At 44.8% G+C, this 19,338-nt stretch overlaps 2 protein-coding genes and 1 long non-coding RNA gene across 3 annotated transcripts; 1 reads left to right on the forward strand and 2 right to left on the reverse strand.

Annotated features, from left to right (window-relative positions):
• The first annotated feature begins 601 nt into the window (after positions 1–601).
• LOC147986401 (uncharacterized) lies at positions 602–1,291 on the forward strand. The gene is made up of 2 exons (XR_015615202.1): positions 602–1,005; positions 1,092–1,291. It is a non-coding gene; the product is annotated as an uncharacterized LOC147986401 (long non-coding RNA).
• A 2,347-nt stretch (positions 1,292–3,638) lies between these two features.
• Positions 3,639–7,835, reverse strand: LOC125539404 (vesicle-associated protein 1-3). The gene is made up of 8 exons (XM_048702846.2): positions 7,369–7,835; positions 7,202–7,272; positions 7,025–7,106; positions 6,822–6,937; positions 6,563–6,730; positions 6,427–6,474; positions 6,113–6,193; positions 3,639–3,875 (listed from the first exon to the last, which is right to left on the reverse strand). Exons 1-8 carry the CDS (start codon positions 7,415–7,417, stop codon positions 3,762–3,764), a joined length of 729 nt encoding a protein of 242 aa, XP_048558803.2. The 5' UTR covers positions 7,418–7,835; the 3' UTR covers positions 3,639–3,761.
• Positions 7,836–10,964: 3,129 nt separating this feature from the next.
• LOC147986402 (uncharacterized) lies at positions 10,965–13,737 on the reverse strand. Its single transcript, XM_087540039.1, has 5 exons — positions 13,700–13,737; positions 12,878–13,123; positions 12,141–12,246; positions 11,578–12,042; positions 10,965–11,168 (listed from the first exon to the last, which is right to left on the reverse strand). The coding sequence occupies exons 1-5, from the start codon at positions 13,735–13,737 to the stop codon at positions 10,965–10,967; spliced, it is 1,059 nt and encodes a 352-aa protein (XP_087396165.1).
• Positions 13,738–19,338: the final 5,601 nt, after the last annotated feature.

Raw genomic sequence — 19,338 nt, forward strand, 5'->3', positions numbered from 1 at the left:
ATGCCTCCTTCATCTGACTACATATATAAAAATAGAAACTCAAGTAGTGTTGTCAACTTCCAAACAGACTACACATAATATTATATAGTGCTTTTTCTGGTGGTAGTATATGAATCACCATGAAAATGGAAAGGGGGGGGGGGGGGGGGGGGGGGAGGAGGGAAGTACTTGTGTCCTTTTTTTATATACGAAAAGACACACAAGTGGCAAAACTTGATGTTTGCTCATGCCAGCTGAAAATGTTTTGGAACCGAAGATGTTAGCTAAAGATGTGTTGTCATGGCAACTTTAATGTATTTTTTCTTTGTCATTTTTCTTGCCGACTTGACATCATGTGTGTTGGTAGTTTATTAGCAACAAATTGGGCAACTCTAAGTACATGTATGAAACAATTGCGGTGTCCGGATCAAAAATGGTAGTCACGGAGCTTTACGGGGCTAATACAGGCTCCTCCCATTTGTTTGCGGGGCTCACCATCGATGCGCTACACTCACTCTCGTTTGACAGGGGTCAAGGAGGGTGACACGACGTTTCGCCTATATGGTCACACATAAACCTTTGCATGCATGCTTTACTTCGCGTTGCGGCAATTAGGGGGGACGGCCACGTGCTATGCGCATCCTTATTGGATGACTATACGTCACACCGTTCGTTTCAGGATGGACGGTGACGGTCGTGCAGAGACCCTTGCGCCGTTGTGTGCACACATTACGCCGCGCCGCGGCCATTAGGGGGAAGGGTCACGCGTTATGCGCGTCCTTTTTATTATTGGACATCTATAATACTCCTACCACATTACAAATTATCCTCATATTCTTCCCACTGAACTTCACCTTAAAAGGAGGCACATCGAAGCTGCAAGAACCAAATCCATCATCATGACGAAGACTCTCCCCATGGCCATGGCCAACATCTTCATCTGTTTCGTTCTGCTATCATCGCTCATCGCTTCGCCTCCGGAGTCCGCAAGGATCGTCCACGAGCACCGCGCCCACGTCGCTGCAGGTACTTCCTCTCTTCAGATCCAAACAAACAAAGTAAATCGCCTACGCTTCCTTGAAATCAGAAATCGACTCTGTTGTTTGCATCAGGTGAGGAGACGCGTGATCGCCATCTACCCGACGACCTTGGGGAAATCAAGAGAGCGCAGCCCCACCAATTCGCGCCGCCGGCGCCGCAAGCGAACGAGCAACGCTACCCCCCGATCTGGCATGATGGATCCCCCTCTGTCTAACTGTCTGTGCAAACCTGATGGAAAAATAATAGTAATATGAGAATTCTGTGCTTCAAATGATGTGTCCTGTATGATTCTCTTATTTGATCTTCGGTAGCTTCCAGATGTGTTGAATTGGAGCATAGTTAGTTAGTCTGCATATCCTCTCTCACGACCGGCTCGTCCCCCGCAGGCGACCGGCTGCGCCACCGTCTCCCTCCCCCATACCCCCCCCCCCCCCCGGTCGCCGGTGTGCGTCGCCGGGCTCGGCCCTGGGCTTTCCCCCTCCCGGTGAGGCTCCTCCGCGAGGTGGAGCAGATCTGGGCGGTGCTCTCAGACGGCGATGGTCCGGCACGGCGGCGGGGTGACTTGGCGCTTGTGCGGGTGATCGGCTGCGCGGTGCCGCGGAATGGCGGCGCCCGCTCGGCCAAGATCTGGCCCCTTTGGGCCCCGTCTAGGACGAGGCGGGCCAGCGGCTTCTTTGTCGACGACGTAGCCCCTGGAGGTGGAGGTAGGGTATAGGGAGTCTGGGCGGTGGCAGCGCCGTCGCCGGCTTGCTGCAGCGTTGATGTAGACCGGACCGATCCATTGTTGTGGCCCGACCTTTCACGACACTCCACCACCAATAGCAGCAACCTCTCGCCCGCGCACGCGATGTACACGAAGTAGAGGGTTTGAACCTTGCGGCCCAGCACGAGAAAACCAATCTCGACGAAGGTACTCACGCACAAAACAATTTCCACGAAGAGAAATTGCAACATAGAGGTTTTCTAAAGATCCCTTCAAAACTTGATACGGGTGTCTACCCTAAAAACACATCGTTTCTATTTCATAAAATATAACCTAACCTCACAAAATACAATCGATTGGCTTTATATTGCAGCCGCACACCCTACCTAACTTGGAAAGCAAGCCCTCACGTAAACATAACACCTAGGCGTATCTAAACCGACTTGGTATATTTAAGGAAAGTAAAACTACTTTAGCTCTCGTGCATGCATGCGACGGCTTGATTTATTCTTCTGTTGGTGGACCCCAGCCAACATCCTTCAAACTAAATAACTCCCAGATAAACTGGCTCCTTACGTTGATAGTTTCCTTGCCCGGCAGGAAAAGAAACAATAATCTTCTTGTTTTCATCTTCACGTAGCAAATCCTAAGGAAATACTCAAGATGAGTTGTGGACTCCTTAATGCCTCCTCCTGAACGTGTCTTGCTAAAATAATTAAAGTATTTTTTCCTAGATTTCCTCTTGAAGCATGCACGTCTAATCCATAAGCAGATGGCATCTCAAATTTAGTATGTCTCTCCTTTTTGCATATGCACATGCTCTCCAACACATCAGTGTGTACGGCCGTAGAACTTGGCCGAAGGTGCTCCATTGTATCTGCAATGTTTTTCCGGAGAACACAGGCTTCAGCAGAAACATCAACGACCTTGGTATTTATATTACAACGGGTCGTATCAAGCGTGGCGACAGTGGCTTTGCGGGCCCGGGAGGCCTGGTGTGCCCTTGTTGCCTCGTTCAGCCGGCTACCGTGATGGCGCTGGAGGCAGTGACCTCCCCTGAGGCGACGATGAAGGTAGTTCCCTCTCGCGCAGCCTTGCTGCTGCCGCCCCGTTTCCTTGCGCTTCCATTTTCCGTCATCCAGGCCTCGCGATGGTGACCACAATGAGACGATGAGGGTGGCATCAAGACCGTGGTGGCGCATGCTGGTGGGTGGCAAGCTGGATGGAAGGCTTCGGAGCGGCTGGGTAGTGGTGTTCTGGGGTTGGGAGAAACCCTTGTCGGCTTGTCTAACACTGATGCGGTGATGCCCGCGGGTGCCGCCATTCCTTCCTGAAGGGCGTCAGATGTTCCCATTCCCCTCTTCCCTCCGCGTGCCGGGGAAGTCCCTAGGACATGTCCGTGCAACAGCATTGTCGTCGCGCACTCCTTCTTGAAGGTGTTGCTTGGTACGCGGCGTTTCAGAGTGCTATGAGTGTGGTGGGATGACCCCGGAGGGCACAGCGGTGGATGGTCATCCACGTTTCGTCCAACTGCCATTGTTGGCATTTGTTTTTTTTTTCTTTTGGGTTTGATTTGTTGTTGGCCCAGCAATTGTTTCATGTGGTTGCTATATTAATATATAGCAGAGCGTAAGTCTATTTTGAGAAGATGTGTTGAACTGCCAGGCGGTTGGACGGCATGTTCTGTCCGTTTACCCCCAAACGAATGTAGCAAGACCATTTGGGGTCGTGCGTTGAAGTTGGCCTGATAGACAAGGTCGATCATGGATCTTGACGTTGTGTGTCACATAGAAAAGTACTACCTCTGTCCGAAATTAGTTGTCGCTGAAATGAATGTATCTAGATATATTTCTGTACTAGATACATTCCTTTGAGCAACAAGTAATTCCGAAACTCCTACAAAATCGAATCGATATGACGCAACTCTGCAACTGATGAACCATATATACATGAACTTGATGCATGTTCCTCCTATCTAAAATTGGCAACAATTGGATCCGTTTCTAGTTCTAGCGCCTGTGTTGCAGTACTTACATCACTAAACCTTTATATGCTTCATCAAGTGTCCGATGAAGACAGATGACATGAAGACTAACAGCACAAACATTACGGAGAAACCCTGTTGAGGTGATCCTGCTTCCCTAAGCAGTCCCTGAAATAAGGCCAGGATGAAATGTTCAGATATCTGACAGTAAATAAAACATACCTGCATAGGCAATCATTTAGAAATCGTAACATTATATATTTCAATGGACAAAGGTGCCCCACATGTTAATTGGCTTCACAGAGAACCTCATTAAAATATTACTCCTTCCGTCCAAAAATACTTGTTATCAAAATGAATAAAAAGAGATGTATCTAGAACTAAAATACATCTAGATACATTTTCTTTTATTCATTTTGATGACAAGTATTTCCGGACGGAGGGAGTACTAGTTTGCTCCTTAATCCTTATCTCTTTTTTCTTGAGGGAGTTATCACCAAATGCTGGTGCTTACCTCATCCATCAAAGGTGTATAATTTTGAAAGTCTTACTGGATTGTCACTACTGGGAAAAGTGAAGTCAGTGCTTCATCTTTATTTTTATCCGTAAAAAAACTATTGATAGAGTTCATTATCTCTCAACAATTGGTTAAGTTGTATTAAAAAAAACAACAATTGGTTAAGTCTGGTACTTATCTTTCAATACCTAACATATATGGTCACTGAACTCAGTCAGAATGGCATGAAGGTGATTTCGTACGGAACGGTGCCCAATCAGCACAAAAAAAATATATATTGTTACTACCTCTATCCGGGTTGTAAGTTGGGCACGGTTTTTAGGTCTTCAATTTGAGTATCAAAATATGTTATTGGCCGCAAAAAATATATCTTTTGATTCTCCGTCGAATGAACTTTCTAACATATATGTTTGTATGGCATGTTACACGTGATTTGCTAGTCAAGTTGAAGATCTAAAAATTTGTGCCCGGCTTACAAATCGGGATGGAGAGAGTATAAAACATGTGAAAAGGGGAAGAAAATTATATTAGAAACTATATTTGTATTAAAATATGTAAAAAAAGTGGGTGCATTCCAAAAACAAAAGGATTTTGTAAAATACAAAAATAATAATAAGAAGAAACTCAAGTATTACTCCGGAGATACTAAAACATTGAGATAAGTCAGGAAAGAATTATGAATAAAAATGGGAATTGTGGCAATATATACCGAATAAACATTTTTCACGAATTATCTGGTTCCTTTGAATATGTATGGATTTATAGCTTTTTGTTAAATTCCTAGATTTTTTATTTAATCCTACATACCTAAGAGAGTCATCCCCACTATCATATTTATCTCAACATGCCCCTACCCACCACTAGCAAATTATTCCTTTTAATTATTTATTGAAAATCCATTAAAAACTCCAGTGTGGACATGGTGGCTTCGCATGGTTGCTGGACCATGTCCACGCATTGGCCATAGTGCTTCAGGTGAGACCAGGCACACAATTTGTTCAATATTAGGAGCTAACTGCCAAATTTATTTGGTTTTAAACTTCATGGGCCAAAAGAAAAACATGACTAATAGTTGAGAGGTCAAAATAAATTTTTATGTTTTATGTCATGATAATATTTTCCTTGCATTGAGGCATTCACATAATTTTCTATCATAATTTCAGAGTTTGTCTATATTTTAAGGAGCAAATCATATTCATTCCAACATTAACATTTATTACCTTCATTTTTATTTTGGAACCATCATGGTACCGGATTTGCATGCATACTACTACTATGTAGTGACCGAGCTACAAACAAAAAACTGGGCGGGCCAAGCTAACCAAGAGCATTACTTTTTTTGAAATTTTAACCTGCCGGGTCGCCTGTGGCCGGCTCGCCGTCGCCGCTAGTGCAGCCACATCAGACGGGGGGTGCCGGGATGGGTCGCCACTAGGCAGAGTTGACTCTAGCTCAGCTCCTACTAGCTGTAGTTGCCCCAGCTACTGTACCTCCCTGTCGGCCGGCGCCGTTCCCTAGTGGAGTACACCAGTCGTAGTACTACTTCTCTACTAGACGAGGCGTAGACAGAGCAAGGGGACAGATGTGTCAGTCGTGCTGCTCTATTGGTGGTAATTGGACTCTGGCGTTTGGGCTATGGAGCATGGCCTACCACCATGTGTGCTGGGAAATGGTCATACGTATATATATGTATTTTGGTGAATTGTTGGGCGGGCCACGGCACGGTTTTGCCTGTAAGTAGCTCCGCCGGTGCTACTATGAATATAAGGAGAAGTAACATGATTTAAGAAAATGATGTTGGATGTTACACTGAGATTAGTATGTATTTGAATTACCATAATTGAACACCATCTAAGGAGTAGGAAAAGGAATCTGAATGGGGTCTTACCATATCTTGCTGATGTTTTTTCTGATTTTCTTCTCTTGTATATACTTTTTCTCCAACAAGCATCGATACCACAGAGGCACCCTAAAAAAATATGCAATAGAAATAGCTCAAAATAATACAATGGATATATTTTTTAGTTATCCATAAAATGATTCTGAGTACTAACTCAATGAACAGTATTAAATGAATTCGATCTATGTGTTCAGATATTTTTGGCCATGAGTTCAGATATATGTAGAACTGCATGAGTTTTGATATGTGTTCAGATATTTGTCAGTGTGCAGTGTGTTTTGACTGACTGGGAAATGAATTACCTTGGTACATGAAAGTTTAGCTCCAGAATTATCTACGCATCTAGATGCCTGAGAAGCAAATGAACACATGGTCACAAGAAAAGGCATGATATTGTTCTTGATGCAGCACAAAAAGAACAGTGATGCTATCACTCACGGCATCAAACGCTGACGAAACTTTCGCCTCATAGCCCATCGTCACCTCTGACCGAGGGGATGCGTCCTCCTCCTCTGCCTCCTCGGGCACCGGCGAGGGAGGATTAGCAGCAATGTAAACCACCCGCAGCTTGAACTCCTCAATCAACCTACCCGGCGCCCTGGTGAACTGCACAAACCGTCGCATTACGCCTGAGAAATGTACCGTATAAACAGAGGCATCCATCAGCCAGCAGGAGATGGAACCACAATGAACCTACCAGTTCAGGGACAAGATCTCTCATGGTGGCTCCGTCCCGGGCCACGGCGCTCTGCACGAGGAACTTGTCCTTGCAATGGTGATCCAGCTGCATGTCCCTGGGAGCCTGCATCGTAACTAAACCGATCCCAGCGCTTCAGCAACGATGATACGGTGGGCGTCAGTCAGGCAGACAAGCCGATGAATCGGTTAAGCAGGCCGCACCTGTGACGCTGCAGGAGCTCCGGGGCAGCAGAATGCCGCAGGTGTGGCGCACCGAGTACTTCCTCGGGTTCGTCGTCTTCACCTGCGGATTGGAATTCGGAACCATGTCAATCCGTCACCCTCCCACCCAATGGCACCGCAGACAGAGTAGCAGAGGATGGGTATTCAGTTATTCACCTTGAACGCCACGTACTTGTCGGTCTTGTTGATGAGCTGCATGCAGCACGATCGCTGCCTCTTGACCTCGTCTTCTCGATCGGGCCGCGGAGAACAAGCAAGAAGAAGAAAATCAGTCGGCGCCGCTGAATTAGGCAGGAGTAGGGGTGGTTCCTGAGGGCACTTACAGGGGATCTTGAGCTCGGAGGGGCAGACCCGAAGCAGAGTGCTGCTCATGGCTCCGATCAGAGAGCTCTGCCAGAACCACGAACAGCGAAGAGATTCGATCGTTGCCTTGCCCCTAGAAGTGCTCCTGCTTCTCAAGAAGCAAACCAGTGCAGTGAACTGGACGGCGCGAGAGGTGGTTGGGTCGGCGGCGGTGCCTGCCTCCGGAAGCAAAGTGCGGGAATAAATCGCAATGATGATGATGATGATCTGGAGCCGCGGGGAGCAGCTCGGGACGCAGAGGAATATGATATCCGCAAGAATAGTGGTGGGTTTGGCCTCGTCTTTAGCCGCTCTTGGGTCCTGGGTGGTGGATTGGGTTGCACTTGCAGCGCACACTGCAGAGGCAGAGCCGCCGGCGCCGTGGGGTGTGGTCTCGCGATCGCATTGGTAGGATGCGGCGTCCACGTTAGGCTAAGCTCTGCTCTGACTGTGCCTCGTCGGGATTTCCCCCCTTTCTAGCTCGACTTTGGGACAATGGGACCTGACATCTTTTTTGTTTGTTTGTTTGTTTGATGATTGTGGGATGTGATGCGTTACCACACAACTGAATTATGTGAACATGACTGAAAGTGGTAACTCATTACTGGTGGAAATGGAATGGCACCGCCTGTGTCACTGTAAAACGGCACTCTCGAAAGAGAAGACATATATCTATGTAGTGATTGGTGCTGCTGGTTGGTCCTGGGTAAGTAGCTAATGGATTGGGTTGTCTGCTGCAAGATGATGGGGCGGGTGACTAGGCTTCTCATCTTGATTAAGGGCCGCCGGGGGGTGGGTCAGGGCCAGGTAGCAGTGGTTGCCAAATCAATTATCGTATCGGTGAGACATCAGCTTCAGCACTACCACGAACTCGAATATTTTCAGAGTGGCCAAAACTGGACGAGAGTAGCGTACCAGGCTGACCGCGATGGAGTTTCACGCTCGCGCTTTACGGCACACCCATACCATTTTCTAAAAGATAACACAGCCATAACATTCACCGCACGTCTGCTACTTTTCTTCTTTAGCTTTCATTCAGGCTTTGCATAGTCACTGTCCAGTGTCCACCAATCCAGGTGCAATAGATTATACAAGTTTTAGAGTGGTTGGGCTTTTTTAGAACCGTTCGATCTAACGGCAGACAAATACGAAGTACTGGGTAGTATTCCGATGAAAGTACGCGAAAGTACTAAAACGAGTGGGGCCGGTACTCGTGACAAGGTGGGGACGCGTTTTAATCTAGGGGCAGTTTAGTCCTAGGAAAATTTGCACGCGCCGCCCCTCTCGTCGAATGAATAACCGCCGCCATGGTGCTACACATTCCACAATTACTCATCGGCGGCCATCTCCTCCCTCTCCTCCCTGTCCACCGCAGTCATCTCCTCCTTGCCGCTGCAACTTCGCTCCACTCAGGCAACCCCCCCACCCACCCCCACCCCCTCTTCCACGGCAGATCAAGCTGATGGCTGGCGGCGAGAACACCGACTTCGTGCAGATCGCCGGCGGCGACCAGGTCAAGTTGGCCAGGTTGAGGGAGATCCGTTCTTGATTTGATAACACAAGGCAGATGAGCTGGACGGCAATGGTCACTCTCAAGAATTTGACGAAGAAGGAGAGGGCAAAGCTTTTCCCCCAGCCCGTGCAACCGATTCAGAAGATCGAGATCCTCCTCTGGGCGATGGAGCAGGCCAATTCGTCCAGCGAGTGGACCAGGCGGAGGTGGTGGGCGTTCAGATCCAGGGTAGAGCATCCACTGGATCAGGAACCCACCGTGCACGAGGTGCCGTTGCAGATTGTGCAGCCTCCAACCGAGTCACCGGAGACTTCGAAGCGCAAGATGAGGAGGACAATGGTCGCGACCTCGCTTCCCCGCCGTTCTCCACGCTTCCCTCGCCGCTCTCCTCGTCTGAATGGCGGCGGTAGCTATGTTTAGAGTAAGCTTCCCCACTCCTCATCTTTCTACTGCTCGTACTTACATCGTGGTGATACTGATCATAATAGTTCAGAGAGGGAATGCTAGATGGCATTTTAATCTCAATGAATTGCATGAACATTTGAGTACATGGATTTGGAGGATGGATTATGATGTATGTGAACCCTAGGAAAAATTAGTAATGTTGTAGTGGTAGACACTGAAATATTTCGGTACACATCGGTAGGCACTGAAATATTTCGGAACTGCCCTAGGCAAAATTTGTAATGTTGTAGTGGTGGACACTGAAATATTTCGGTACACACCGGTAGGCATTGAAATATTTCGGTACTGCCCTAGGCAAAATTTGTAATGTTGTAGTGGTAGACACTGAAATATTTCGGTACACACCGGTAGGCACTGAAATATTTCGTTACTACAATTTCAGTACACACCGATGCACACTGAATTATTTCACTACTGCAGTTTCAGTACACACCGGTACACACTGAAATATTTCAGTACTGCAAATTCTATACAAAGTTGGCATTTTGTCATTTATGTGTGAATTAATCCATGCATCATATGGCCTAACTTTGTACATGAGTTTGGGTCAATTTCATGTCTATTTATTATTAAAATTATTGTCATGCCATGAAACACAAGACAAGTCACTGACCCAAGCTTGCAAAGATGCCATATCAATGTTGCTGATATGAAATATGCATGTTTTCACCTAGTCTTGTGTCTGAATTAAAACTGAGCATTTTTTCTTGATGGTATCCATGGATCTAGAACTCCTATGAATTTTCTCATGTTGGATGTTTTGTTCTCCATCATTTGTACTAGCATTCCGTGCGATTAGATGCCATGACAAGACCCCTGGCATATTTATTTTCTTGCCTCCAACATCACATGTGTGTTTTGCAGGAAAAAACCTGGAGTTCACCAGGCTGGCTGAAGTTGTGAGGCTGGGAGGCTGATGGTGCTGCTACTGGCTGATCCTTCTTCTTTCAGTTTTTGTTCGTCATTTCTCAAGCCATTGGACCAGGGCTACTTCCCTATGTGCTGTTAATGTGTTAAGTAGTTCCTTCGAATTTGTAGTATTAGTTAGTTTGAATGTGGAAGTACCTTAATTTTTAGGAACGAAATGTTGCTATGTATGACCAAGGGTTTCATATCTTAATCTTTGGATAATTAATTATGTGAACTGTTGGATGTGGCGCATAACGAAACGCCTCTACCATTGATACTAGTTCAACATGTCGGTCCAATTAGAGACCAGCCACTACCATATAGAATAGTTAGCATTTCATACTACAACCTGGCACGTACAAAACATCACACAGTGGAAGCACATCCCTAAGCACCTTGCATTGTACAAGGTCTTAGAGACAAGCCTCTACCATATATAACAGTTACCATGTCACACTACGGCCTATAAAACATCACATAGTGGAATAATCATAGCTAGTAGAGCATTAGGTACCAGTTAATAATAGTTGCAATCCATCACAAGCAACAGTACCTAGATATGAGTAGATATAGGTACGGTAATACACGACAAGTACTCGCAAACAAGAGCTAACATAACAAGTTCATTTCAGATTGATACATGGCCCACCGCAGTTCTAAATGAGGTGGATGGTGATCATCATCCTCAAGTCATGGCGACGGGTGTTCGCAACAGTGAGTAGGATGGCCTATCCTACCCGAAGATTCTTGGCACGAAGGAACTTCTTCCACCCTGCCCTGCTCAAGACAGTGCGACCGTCCGTGTCCACTGCATAGGCACAACTGGTGATGGAGCCCGTTCTGGTAAGGCGTAGTCCAGCAGCCATGCCTTCTTCGTCTGGGTCGATGCCACAGCTATCAAGTAACCTCTTAGGTAATTTTTGAAAACAGTTGACATGATCATATACATTAGTGGAATAGCAAAACAGTTGACATGATATATGATCATGTCACGTGCAATTATCAACAAAGCATACACTTCAAGACACATATATCATTGGATTCAACACTGAGCATATATATCATCACATCAGTACACTATACGCCAAGCATCAAATTACTACAGTAATTAGGCATATCATTAGATTACCGCGTACACTAAGCATATCATCGCATATTACTACACTACATGCATGTCATAAAATTCTTCACTAAATGAATTCTAAACTAGGCCTCTCATCATAGTACTACAACATGCATATCATATGAACTACTACACTAACTAAGCATGTATATCATGTAATTACCACACTAAGTAACATACCATGATATGCCGTTTAACATTCATCCTTGTGAGGCGGGTCATGAATGGCTTCCCTAGGTAGTCTTCATGTAGCGGAAGCATGTCCCAGAGGTTGCCGATTTCCTCGTCGCCCAGTCTGAGTCCTTGGGCATACAGGTATTCAACAAGTGGGTTCTCATCATCATCAGAATCGTCATCATCCGAATCAGCACCATCTTCCTCGTCATGAACTTCATCCTCACTATCCGGAATCAAATTTAGATAGATAACAGAAATCCTGGGCCTATCTTTTCTGAAGGAGAAGCTGATCAATTCACCCCCACTAAGACGCATGCGGGCGATGAAACGATCCCAATCATCTCCTCCTATCTGGGTTATCTTTCGCCCCTTCTCGACCTGCATAGTGTATGGGCCCCCAAGAGCATCGAAGGTCACGGTGTCTGCGACGAGCTCATTGAATGCCAATCTCACATTGCATGGTACGATCTATGTAAGATAAAAACAAATAACAGACACAATACATTAGTGGAAATAGCAAAAAAACAAAAAGAATGTACTGTCAGAAGGTTCATATAAATTGTTACCGCTGCAAAAACAAAAGAAGGCTGGAAGTAGATGCCGAACAGCGTGGCAGTAGAAAGGCTGGTCCGGCACCGTGAGTTGCAGCGTCCACATTGTGCTTCCTCCATTCTACACAGAACGTGTTGAACTCTAAGTTGAATTGTACATAGTACAATACAAAGATCATACATATAATAAATCATAGTGATAACCTATACTGGCAATGGCCAATCAATCTATTTTCTATCATCTACGTAATAAAGCAATGCCAATGACAATGGCAATGCCCGTCTCATCTAAACCTGGGAATAGTTCGGCATCCAAACTAAAACCAGTCCAATCCACAGCACACATCAAAACCAAACCAATCCAAATATTTTCATTTAGAATCTAGACCAAACCAAACTATACATGCTCGTCATCCAACCCAGTCCAAACCATTTTCAACTTTTGGATTGAATCCAAAGGTTCAAACCGTGGACAAAGCCATACGCGAGGGCACGTCATGAATCTAGATCAGACATGGCGTCAAAGCTCGAGAGAGGCGACGAGCTCCGGCCAGCAACAGCGGCTCTTGGATTTGAAGCAGTAGTAGGTGGTAGTGGTGGCTCAAACTAATTGATTGATTTGGTCTCAAACCATAGAAACCAAATCAAGATCCAATCCAAAAACTAAGTTTCAGTCCAAACCAATCGACTCAAATCCGCCTCCGTAGGGAGACGCGGTTGGGGAAGGGAAGAAGAGGGGAGATCTCACGTACTTGCCGGAGTTGGCGGTGGCCGCGCACCGGCAGCGAAGAGAGGGGTCGTCGAGAGATGGCGGCGACGGCGGCGGCGCTGGTCGAGAAGGGAAGAAAGAAAGATGTGGAGTGGTCGAGACGGGGAGAAAGAAAAATGTGGTACATGTGGTGGCTCGGTTGTGTGGATGACAAGGGGACCCACTTGTGAGACCGATAGCAATTGATGGAAAACCGCAGGAGGTGCACGACCGCGTGCACGACCGCCACGTCCCCACGTGGAATGGGGACGGCCGGGTGGGTGTGTCAAGTCAAATCGGCACCCACAGCATCTTGGTAACTCCAAGAGGCAGGAGCAGTGCATTTCTTCCCCAAATCGGGTAGAAAACCCTCGTCCTCTCCCCACCCTCTCTTCCTTCCTCACCACCTCACCACCCTCTCCTCCTTCCTCACCACCCTCCTCCCTTCCTACGCCTCCCTCCTCCTGTCTTCGACCGACGATGAAGCGCGGGCGTGAAGATGCGGCGGACGAGCCAGAGGCAACCATCGGAGCACAGCAGTCTGCTGCCGTGGCTATAGCCGTGGGTGCAGCGGCTGAGTCCGCCGTAGCGGCGAAAGCTGGCGGTGCAGCGACCGTTGTGCCTGCTCCCGCTGCCATCGCAGCCGTCGAGGCACCCGTCGGCGAGCACAAGGTCGGGGAAGATCTGGAGGAGGAGGAGATGAGAAGGCGTAAGCGCAAGGTGCATGACGAAATCGAAGAGCTCATGGAGGAGAACGCCATAAAGGAGTTCGACCTAGATAGCAGGAAGGGCAGCGACTTCGACGAGGATGCCATCGACGAGCTATCTGAGGTAGTACTCTGTTTTTTGCTCTGTTTTTTTCATGACATTGGGTTTTTTTCTTGTAAACTAGATGAGCATCAATTTCACTTGGGCGTGCTAGTTCTACGTATGTAGGATTGTAGGGATCTAGCATAGATCTTCATGTTGGATGTGGATTTTTAAATCTGATTCACATTCTGATTCCAGCAGATACTCTGGTTTTTTTTCATGGCATTGGGGTTTGTCTTGTTAACTAGATGAGCATAAGTTTCACAAGAGATACATTAATGAAAGAAGTGGGGTAATGAACCCAAATACAAGAAAATGTTCATGGCAGGGATATATTAATGAAAAAGTGGGTTAAACAATGGATATATGGCAGGATTCTCCATTGGCTTCCCAAGGACAGTGACAAAATGCTGCAGTTCCTGATTCATTTTAGTTTATGTAGATGAATTAATTTGCACACATGTTCATATATGATTAGTTTGCACACATGTTCATAGATGATCCATTTGCAAATTCTATACAACTTTCCATTTTGCAAAGGAAGTGATCGCTCCCTTAATAATTATGGGCTAACAGTACATATCCACTGGATACCAAAAAATCAAAACATTTCATCTAGCCAATTTTCCACAGTATGTTATCTAGATGATCACAGCCACATCTCTCATCAATATGAGCAGTGAGACACCCCATAGCTCCTTTACCAATTTCCTTCTGAAACTTATCAGGGTCTAACAATGTTGGAGAAGCAGTATTGCCGCTGTCAGAAAGAATAATGGTTTCTTCATTCCAGTAGATAGAACAAACCCCCCTTGTGTGAAACATGGAGGAGTATAATGAAGCCATTTTTCTGATTCCAATAAGAATTACACCTGTAACAAGTATCAAATATCATTAAACCAAGCCACTTCATGAAGTCTTTCATGTATTAATTATGTACTACTTGTGCACTAATCTATAAATGCAACTATTCCACCGTCCATATTTATGCATGTCAGTTTCTTTGGCTCAATTATGTATGTGCACATACGCCTTGTTTCTAGCAAATAGATAGTTGCCATGTTACACATGTGTACTTTCAAAACATTGTAATTAAAGTCAATGTACCATAATAGATTAGCTGAGTTCTTCTATGTGTACTAATTCACTAATTCACAGGAGGATGACGACGACATGGACTACAACATGGACAGCAGGCACAGCAAGAGCCGGTACACCCTGAGGCATCTGATTGCTGGGAAGATCAAGTACCGTTTCTTTGGCAAGATTGGGTGCCCTTTCTGTTGCAAGGTGATCGGTGGCGGCATAGATGGCATGATCCAGCATGCCTTCAGCACTGGCAATGGGCATGGTAAGAAGCATAAAGCCAGTACTCTGGCTAAACATGCTGCCTACGCACGCTTCCTCGAGATTGTCAAAGTCAATGAGCCCTACAACATGCATTGAAGAAGGGAGAGAAGTGATGTGCTGCTAGAGTGCTGCTGCTGCCCCAGGACCGCCGTGTCCTGTTATGTTATGTATGTTTGTTTGTTGTTGGAGTCTAAAACTGATGTCCTATGGTGTGTCTGAACCTATGCTGAGCGGTGGTTGATCTGCCGTTTATGTTAAGAGTTTGCTACTACTCTGGTTTAGTGTTCCTAGTTGTTAATACTATTTTGGTGATGCATGTTTAAGCCTTGTACAATGCTAGATGCTTAGGGTGGTGCTTAGAAAAATAAACAGGGTATTTCTGAAGCACTAGTGCCTATTTCTACAGGAGAGACGCCTAGTTATGCGTCTACCCTGTACAAATAAGCACATGTGCTTAAGAAAAGCCTGGTTTATTTCTATAAGCAACTCCCCTAAGCACCTTGCATTATACAAGGCCTTAGCAAATCAAGTATCGTACGGTGGTCTATGTTATGGTTGCTGTGTTATTCTGCCGTACGGTGATGCATGCTAGGAACTCTCATAATATGACTATGGTAGTTATAGCTTGGCATGACTATGTTTAGTGTATAACTCAGCATGTTCATGCCATATCTATGAGCAATTACAACTGAACTATGCATTAATTTTTGACAAAATTAAAGCATGCAAATGATTGCCGATTCCACCTATTGCCAAATCAAGCTTTGTACTGATGATGCATTAGATATTGCAATAAGTAGAGGATGCTCATGATTGCCAAAAGTACCTATTTCCACTTTCTGATAAGAACTAAATGTGTATCAAATGATGCTAAAAGTAGAGCATGAGCATGAGAATGTATCAATGCATTAGATATTGCAATAAGTAGAGGATGCTCATGATTGCCAAAAGTACCTATTTCCACTTTCTAATAAGAACAAAACGTGTATCAAATGATGCTAGAAGTAGAGCATGAGCATGAGCATGTATGAATTGATGATCAATTGATGCTACCTATTTGTGTTTGAATGGGCTCAATAAAGCTGGTGCTGGTTTATGCTCTCTGCGTGACCGTGATGGTAACGAAGACACTTGGTTGGCTATGGTCTTGCTGTCAAATTTAAGTTTCAGTTCTTTAAGACTCTTTGTTTTTGCTGCTTGCTCGGGATCGACTAGCTTTCTCGGGCGTCCACGTGCTCTCTTCCTTTTGGGGGAGTTGGGTGCACCATTTTTGGGGGAGTTGGCTGCACCGGTATCCTTCTGGGAGTTGGATGTGTCAGGTTCGTTGGAACCATCGGGATTGTTGACTAATTGTATGTCCTCTTCTGAAGCATCAGGTAGAACCGCTTGCTGGGCATCGTACACCTCCTTTTGTATAAGAGAGAGTGTTGCGTTAGTTCTAATCATGAGACTTATGAAATAAATGATATATTCTTCATGTAGCGCTAACCATTATGGGGAACTTATATGATTCAAGACAAAGCACATTGCAATTTGAATGCAGTAAGGCTGTACATATTTTCCACCTGAAAATATCTATCCTTGCCTATATTGGATAACCGACACTGACGTCAGCATAGCTTTCAAGCTAAACAAAGTACAAATTTAAATTAGGCATTCAATTACCTGGTTCAAAATATCGGTCGTTTCATCCCCGTTCCATGACAACATGTACTGCAGTGTCCAAACCGCACAGGAAGTCCTGCGATGTTTAGTTAAAGATCAGTAATCTTATTCGTGTACGCACATAATAATTTATGAGGCCATGCGTACCCATCGGTCTGTTGTGGTATGTTCTCATAGCGTTTTTTGGTCCATTTGGCAAAATTGATGTTATTAGCTGGTGATATCAACCCTTTCTTGACAGCTTCGTCAATGCAAAACTGAATCGAGTCCACCTAGGGTACGACGAGTTATACATAGGGTTACGGTACTTTGGGAGCTCATGTTCCATGCGGATCAAAAGAGGCAGCAAGAGAACACTTACAAGAGAATCTTCCTTGGTCTTGTCGCAATGATAATTCATGGAGTTCGGAGTCTGAATTTCTTTTTTGTCAAAATTAAACATCATTAGCATCCAATGGTTTTGGTGTACATTGAGTGGGACATGCACCTGCAGTAAAATTTGGGTTGGGTTGAGAACCGAAATTTGTCGTGTACAGTGTGTACGTAAACTATGAAAGTGTGGAAAACGTGTACCTTTCGGCGCCCTACAAATTTTCCTGCTACACGAGCTAACCATGAGGCTGCACGTCCAACAGAAACCACCCCCTTCATTTGTAACAGCTTTTCGGTTTCTTGAGGGGATATGATTGAGGTAGTATCATTCTCAATTTGGCTAATGCGAGCATATGCCATAATAACCTGCCAAATTTTCAATCATACAATAATAAGACAGTTGTTGCAGTAATGATGTAGAATAGAGTATAATGGGCTTACATCACCATAAATGTATTTGTCGTCCAAATTTCGCTTCAGATTTTCTGCTGTGAGGGAAATGTCTCCGATTCTAGCTATTTCAACAGGGTCATATGTTCCGCGGATGTAAATGGCTGTCTCTATGTCCTCATCCGTGAACTTGTAATCATTACCAAAGACAGGCTTCATCGGAGTTAATTGTGGTTCCTCATTGTTTTCCGTCACATGTCTTGCACTTGGTGTACTCAAAGTCCCTGTCATGAATTGGCTAGCCCTAGGAGTTCCTGTCAGGGATGAATTGCACACATTGACTTGATCCTACAATGAACAAAGGTAGTTCATCATTAGTTTGTTAATTTTAGATATTAACGTGTTGGGCCAATTTTGATCACCTGCACGCCTCCTTTCTGTGACACTGATTGTCCATTCCTTGTAAATTCGTATTTTAAGTCCTGTAACAATGCAAACAATAATGAACATGAAGGAACATATTCATAAAAAATACAAAATGCACAGTATGACATACATGGAGTTCCCTCCTTAAGTCTTTAATTTCGTCCTTGGCCTTCGACAACCTAGGATTAGTGCCAGTTTTAGTCTTCATGTCGATCAAGTCTTCACCTAGAGTCTGGTATTTGACATCAAATCTGTGCTCAATTTCCATTAACTTCCTGCATACCTTCTTTTCATGATCAACAATGCGTGCATTCATGACTTCAACTACCATTTCAATCTGTGTAAACAAAATAAAACCCCGTTGATAACAATAGCTAAATGAATGAGGTTCCATGACACCTATTTGTGATATTGCAAAGACAAATAGTCTTTGGAGTACATACTTGCTGGCTACTAAATTGCTGTCCTTGTGATGGTGCTCGATAAGAATCATGTTGATGCACATGTTCATCTTTTTTTCTTGGAAAATTATTAGAATTCTCGGACGGTCGTTGAGGAGCACAAATTTCCATGACAGCCTATTGTTTTAAAATATAATGAACCATTAGTACCAAATAAAAAATCGGATATAGAAAGTTCAATTGTAGATAGGTACCAGCCCGTTATGAAGACCTCCTTTCTCGTAAGCATCGCTTCTTAAAGTAGCCATCATTTCGTCCCATCGTGCGATCAATGGAGGGGGTCTAGAAGCATACATTAATCGGCCACTACGCACGTGCTCCCAGTACCAATACTACACAATAAATTAGTTCATCACCATACAGATATGCAACAGAACAATAATTAAAGGACATTAAGTAGTGATCTATCACTAACCTGGAGCAGAATTAGATTTCCTTGTAGATTTACGTGATCTTGATTTCTAAACTTGTGAACGGACTTGAAGAAGTGATTAAGTGTGAAACATCCCCAGTTAAATTTCCGAAGGTTTTCAAGATCTGTAACAAGGTTGAGAAATTTCGAGTCCACATAATGTTGTGCTGTTGGTGCTAGAACAGTACCAATTGCGTACAGAATGAACCGCCTCAGGAAATCGCCGTCTGGGGCTTTGGAAGCTCGGATCGCTGTTTCAAGGTCAGAAATCAAAATTTGCCCATTGTTTGCATAGGCGGTAAACAATTCTGTGTCGGTTTGCATTTCCAGATGTGGCTCTATATCCTCCCCTTCTATCGGAATGCCAAATATACCTTGCACGTCCTCTTTTGTTATAGGAATTGGCGTTTTACCGATGGTAATGGATTGCGTGTCCATATCTATGCTCTTGGGTAGTCTAACCAACATTATGCGCCGTAGAGTCACTTCATGCATCTGGGTTAGACCGCCAAGACTGGTTTCTGATATGATGTACTTTTTGTGGTCTTGTGACAACAATTTCATGGTTTTTTTGAACCT

The sequence above is a fragment of the Triticum urartu genome, chromosome 2A (genome assembly GCF_056163025.1).
Source record: "Triticum urartu cultivar PI428250 chromosome 2A, HENAU_Tu73, whole genome shotgun sequence".
In the NCBI taxonomy this organism is placed as follows: Eukaryota; Viridiplantae; Streptophyta; class Magnoliopsida; order Poales; family Poaceae; genus Triticum; species Triticum urartu.

Coding starts and splice junctions, on each gene's coding strand:
- LOC125539404 (XM_048702846.2), bottom strand. CDS start 7,417: ATGAGCAGCACTCTGCTTCGGGTCTGCCCCTCCGAGCTCAAGATCCCC. Junction 7,273..7,368: donor CTCCGAGCTCAAGATCCCCT/GTAAGTGCCCTC, acceptor CCGATCGAGAAG/ACGAGGTCAAGAGGCAGCGA. Junction 6,938..7,024: donor GAGCTCCTGCAGCGTCACAG/GTGCGGCCTGCT, acceptor GGATCGGTTTAG/TTACGATGCAGGCTCCCAGG.
- LOC147986402 (XM_087540039.1), bottom strand. CDS start 13,737: ATGAAAAAAACAGAGCAAAAAACAGAGTACTACCTCAG. Junction 13,124..13,699: donor AAAACAGAGTACTACCTCAG/ATAGCTCGTCGA, acceptor CCACGTGGGGAC/GTGGCGGTCGTGCACGCGGT. Junction 12,043..12,140: donor CTTCTTTTGTTTTTGCAGCG/GTAACAATTTAT, acceptor TATCTTACATAG/ATCGTACCATGCAATGTGAG.